Raw genomic sequence first — 6,000 nt, forward strand, 5'->3', positions numbered from 1 at the left:
GTGGTCTCTGGACTGTACTGTATTGCCCCTCCACTTTTGTGGAGGCACCGGAAGCGACTCTTCAGCAGTCCAAATGTGCACTCCACCACATTGCGGGTTGCCCTGTGTGTTGCATTGTATCTCCGTTCAGCTGGTGTGTCAGGATTGAGGTAGGGCGTCATCATATAGGTATGCACTGCGTAAGCACTGTCTCCTGGAAGGGACAGAGGGTATATTGAGTAACTGAGCCATCTGACATCAGAACGCCATCAATGCGCCAATGTACAGACGGACAATACCTAGTAGATATCCTTCACCAAACTCCCCAGCTAGCAGTCGTGTGTGAATCCCGCTGTGGCGAAAGATGTATGAATCATGGGTTTCCCTGGGTACCTAGCCACAAGATCAGTAATGATGTAGGAGGCATTGCATATCACCTGTATATTCATTCAATGTTGGTATTTTCTGTTGCGGTACACATACTCTGTGGCGGATGGTGGACATATTGCCACATGTGTCCCATCTATGGCACCTAGGACGTGGGGGAACTGTGCTATCTGATAAAGTTCAATTTTAGTCTGCTGTATTTCCTGTGGGGTGTGGGGGAATCTGATGTACTGGTGTAGTTTGCTCAGCATGGCGTAGATAAATGCTTTGAAAAATCTCGAGAGTGTACTCTGTGAGACCCCTCCAGCTGCTGCTATGACCCCTTGATAGCTCCCTGAGGCGAGTAGGTGGAGGGAGCATAATACCTGCACATGGATGGTTATGCTGTGAGTCCTTAGTGTTCTGCGCTGCAGTATGGGTTGTAGCTCAGCTATCAGATCAAGTATCATGGCTGCGTTCAACCTATACCTCTCATATATTTCCTCCTCTGTCAGGTTAAAAAGTGTAATGCGCACTCTGAAAATGCGCTCCTGTCTCCTCCTCCCTGTCCTCAAACCTGCTAAGATCCTCATCCTCCTCGCCATGACGTAGAGTGCAGCCATTGTTGAAAAGAGTCTGAGGCATTCTGGGCCTCTTTATTTAGGTTGCACCTGGTTACCACCTGGTTTCACTTAGTGGTATTTTGCATGTGCAAAATGCCATTCTGTGAAAAATCGCAATTTGCGATTTTTTGATGCATCTCTTTGTGACTTGGATTTTGCGACTCGCAATTTGCGACTCGCAATTTCCTACTGGAAATACCGAATCGCAAAATGCGACTCGCAAAACCAGGTCGCAACGCAAAAAATCGCAATTTTTGCGATTTCTTATTTTTGGTCTGCGAATACCTTTCATGCATCGCAGGCCATTTTTTTGCACTCGCAAACGGTCGATTTTTGCGATTCGCACCATTTGCGAGTGCAAAAAAGTTTCATACATCTGGCCCTTGGTGTAGTAAACGGGTGCATGCACCCGTTTGACGCAGGCTGCAATGTCATGCCTGCAGAACCCTTTGCATGGGCTCCCTATGGGTGGCAGAATAACTGCTGCAGCCCAGAGGGATCCCTGGAAACCCAATGTCCTGGGTACCTAGGTACCATATACAAGGGACTTACATGTGGGGGACCAGTATGACAATTGTGGGAAGAAAAAGGTACAATTTAGAGGAGAGAGCAAAACTACTGGGGTCCTGGTTAGCAGGAGCCCAGTGTCACAGTCAAACATACTGACAACAGGCAGAAAATGGGGGTAACCATGCCAAGAAAGAGAGTACTTTCCAACACTATCCTTGCTCAAGACTGGATGATTTGTGTGTCAGTCTCACTTTCCTTGCTATTATTTCTGGCTTTCCTCGCTTGCTGTGTTAGACTTATACAGAGGAGCATTTTGGTTTCACCATTAGTAGATTCTTCATTCTTCCTGCTCCATATGCAGCACTTCACCTGTGAAAACACAGCCACACTTAAACAACAACATTTGTATTGCAACCTAGTGGCCACTAGAAAATAACTTCAGCATAAATGTGGAGGATGAAACTTAGATCTCAACAAATACTGAAGATTACAATAAACAAATATTCGTAATGCCAAGCAGTATCACTTGTATGGAAAGGTAAAAGACCGATTGGCATTCCCAGTGGTTGTTATGCTTCAACAGAACTGAGGCAAGAGATGTCCAAGGTAGTTATAGTTAGGTTGTGTTGTGTTTATATAGATACCTAGATAGAAATGGAGATGAAAAAAAAGAGCAGAGACTGGAGATATACATGGTTATTCACTTTGATATAGGTACTAACTGAGATATGCTCTACACTTCATCTTTTTTCTGTCTCTTTCATACTACAGGCTCCTACAGATCATGGGAGTGTCTTCTCCAGACACTGAATTGGAGATCCACAACAAATATATCTGTGTGTTGGCCTGCAAGTCAAACTGATACCTGAGAAGACTTGGAAAACGTTGTAAGAGTGTGCTTAATCTAAAGAAACGTGAGACAGTTACTCACACAATTTCAACATAATCTATCTTCATTAGTTATACTCATTAATAATGGTGAATGTACATCCAGATACAAGTATATGTAAACTACTGCAGCATGGAATTAATTAGTTATTGTGAGAAAGATGGTCTTTTAACAGGACAGAGGCCTGGAAGAGTAGGTCTGATGTAAAAAGACTTTCTTGCACCTGGAACGAATACTGCTTGTATCTGTATTATCATACTTATCTTGAAAGTAAAAAAAGAAACCATTGCACAAGAAATGGCATCATGAAACAATTTGGGCCTCATTATGAGTTTGGTGGACCAACGACCGCCACACTCAAGGTGACAGTTGGACAGCGGCACTCCTGGGGGTCCCACCACCAGATTACAACCCTGGCAGTTGGATACCAGCGGGTTGGCGGTAGTCGGAGTTGTGGTGAGCCACAGCAGCACTGAATTCAGAGTCGCCGTGCTTATCATGAGTCCTGTTTCTGCCAGCCTTTTCATTGCGGGGTCCCTTCCATGAAAAGATTGGTGGAAAGCCAAAGCTGGAGGACACATGTGACCCCCTGCACTGCCTATGCCAAGGCAGTGCAGGCCCCCCTCTGCCAGCACCCTCGAAATGCACACTGTCTGCTCTTCAGACAGTGCACTTTCTGAGGCTGCTTTTGTGCCATGACATTGGCCTCGGCTCCCTTAAGGGAGCTGCGGCCAATGCCATGGCACTGCTATTGCCAGTCTGACTGGCAGAAATGTTGTAATGCAATGTTTCCACCGGTCAGCACAGTGGAAACATCGTAATATCACTGGGGAGGGGGCACTGGTATGAGGACAGCCTCCTCCCCACGGCTTTGGTATTTGGGTCATTCCGACTGCCAAAATCGTAATAACGCCCTCAGTGCCTGACCTAAAGAAAAATGCTTCTTTGAAGCTATTTTTTCTACCTTGGAGAAATCCACTTTCCTGCTGGCAAAATACTCGTTTGGCCATTTTATGAACTATTTCTTTAATTATTATATGGTTCACATTCTTGCTCTACCTAATGTTTTAATTTGTTATCCTACTGCCTGAACTCATATTTTTCACGGATTTCCATTGAATTGTTTTAGGGAAAATAGTTTTAGAGAAATTTACTTTTCATACAGATAAGAAAAATAAGTCCAAAAAGATATCCTAAATGTTCCTGCTTTTCAAGTTTGTTTGGCGATTTTAATTTTCTAATCTCAAATTTGTTGGTGATGTGTGCTAGCATTACTAATTTAAGGTGATGGCAATGTTGACTATGAAAGCAATAAAAATATTAAAAAAGCACCTGTATCAAGTGGCTGAACAATGTTACCTGATGTATAAGCCTGAGAATGGATTTGTAAATTGAGAATGTTAGGCCACTAATTTTATACATGCCACAGTCACCTGCAGGATAACTTCATAAAAAGTCAGTAAATATTGGAATACCCATATACTTTTCTTGAGAATACTGACTATTTTGTTGCCTCTGAGCTCTGGGGTCTCTTGCTAATTTGTTCCATTTTTACTTTGTCTTGTGTTTGTCTATTAAATCACCAATTTGTCTTGTGAGATTCATGCTAATATGTCTCATGGTGAATCTACATAAAGGTAATTTGTTCATCAAATTGAGTGCCTTAATTATTACTGGACTTATTCTGTGCAATGTTTTCTCTCCTTTTCCAGATTAGTACAGATTTATTATTTTCCTTTGTTGATGACCAGGGTTTTTTTTCAATGTACATTTAATGATTTATGTTCAAATTCAGAAATCGAGTGACCTGTAGTTTTACTTGTACATGCATGGTTTAATTACCGACTGACGTGTCAATTAATAATGATGTTCAGCATTGTCCCTCGTGGAGCCTACACTATTATGTTCTATCTAATTCTATTTTTGCATAGATCCCCCACTCTCTCACTGTAGACAATCATTGTCCACTTCTGCTCATTCTGTATAGAACTCCAATATATCGTGCTCATATCTGAAGTTCAGTTCTGAAGTTCACATACATCAACAATATGTTAGCATGTACTCTAGCAATAAAAACAGTCACTCATATTTATTTCTAACCATTCCTCTTTGTTGAAGGTTTGAAGAAAAAAAACATGGATGTTTGTTTTGGATACAATAGACAAGAGTGCTGGATTGAATAATGTTGAATCTCCCAACATCATTTTGCCAAGATTTAGATGCTATTATGGACACAGAGGTGAAGATTATAACATAGCTTCTTCATAAAGAAAAACACCACTCACCCAACATGGGTACTAAAAAAGCAAATAGGTAAACATTCAGACATTTAGGCCCTCATTCTGACCTTGGCGGGCGGCGGAGGCCGCCCGCCAAAGTCCCGCCGTCAGGTTACCGTTCCGCGGTCGAAAGACCGCGGCGGTAATTCTTACTTTCCCGCTGGGCTGGCGGGCGGTCGCCTTCAGACCGCCAGCCAGCCCAGCGGGAAAGAGGCTTCCACGATGAAGCCGGCTCGGAATCGAGCCGGCGGAGTGGAAGCTGTGCGACGGGTGCAGTTGCACCCGTCGCGTATTTCACTGTCTGCGCAGCAGACAGTGAAATACATGTAGGGGCCCTCTTATGGGGGCCCCTGCAATGCCCATGCCAGTGGCATGGGCACTGCAGGGGCCCCCAGGGGCCCCGCGACCCCCCCTACCGCCATCCGGATCTCGGCGGTCCGACCGCCGGGATCTGGATGGCGGTAGGGGGGGGTCGGAATCCCCGCGGCGGTGCAGCAAGCTGCGCCGCCGCGGAGGATTCAATGGGGCCGCGGTACACTGGCGGGACCCCGCCAGTGGTGCCGGTCCGACCGCGGCTTTACCGCCGCGGTCGGAATCCCCATTGGAGCACCGCCGGCCTGTCGGCGGTGCTCCCGCGGTCCTCCGCCCTGGCGGTCAAAGACCGCCAGGGTCAGAATGACCCCCTTAGTCTAGTATTTTGACCCCTTATTTCACCCCTTCTGATATCATCCATTACACCACTGCACATACAGGCTTCCCTACAAATAGGTTTAGAAGTTCTTACAATGAAGCCTCTCAAGGAAAGCAGTCTGATTACTTGATTATGCAATGAGGCAGGCAAAAGTCTTAACTCCCTTTAAAAAGAAGAAATCACCTTCATCCTGGTCTTAGAAGGATTTAGAGCAGTCCAGCATCTGCACAATGAAACTGAAGAAGAAAACAGGACAGGTTGGGATGGATAATCATTTCCTCGGCCTTCTTAATGGAGCCTAAACATTGTAGCATGATAGTGTGGGAGGTGTTACCGTAGGTACACGGAAACCCTAAAAGCTTACACCCTTAATATTATGTTACCAGTACTCCCATTGGTGGGTTAATTTAGTGATGGTGTCAAATCTCAATTTCATGAAGAAATATGTCCCAGGGTAAGGTACAAAACAGCACATCAATAGTACAGTCAATTAATTAAAGACTGACTCAGTAAGTGAGTTCTAGGACAGAATTAGAAAATTCTGAAAATGTTACTACAAAAATGCAAATTAAATTGTAAGTGCATGTGCATAAAGTCATTGACATAAAGGCAAATCAGCAATGAGGCAGTACAGAAATAAAGGCAAAAAGAAGATTATTCTAA

At 44.4% G+C, this 6,000-nt stretch overlaps 1 protein-coding gene across 2 annotated transcripts in view; it reads left to right on the forward strand.

Annotated features, from left to right (window-relative positions):
* The window catches only part of LOC138246451 (putative methyltransferase DDB_G0268948), a 232,465-nt gene extending 228,444 nt beyond the window's left edge, over nucleotides 1–4,021 (forward strand). For both annotated transcript variants that reach the window (XM_069201066.1, XM_069201067.1), the window contains exon 8: nucleotides 2,250–4,021. In XM_069201066.1, the coding sequence (XP_069057167.1) occupies nucleotides 2,250–2,340 (91 nt within the window). In that variant the 3' untranslated portion in view covers nucleotides 2,341–4,021. The remainder of the gene's footprint in view (nucleotides 1–2,249) is intronic.
* Nucleotides 4,022–6,000: the final 1,979 nt, after the last annotated feature.

Source organism: Pleurodeles waltl, chromosome 7 (assembly GCF_031143425.1).
Source record: "Pleurodeles waltl isolate 20211129_DDA chromosome 7, aPleWal1.hap1.20221129, whole genome shotgun sequence".
Taxonomy (NCBI): Eukaryota; Metazoa; Chordata; class Amphibia; order Caudata; family Salamandridae; genus Pleurodeles; species Pleurodeles waltl.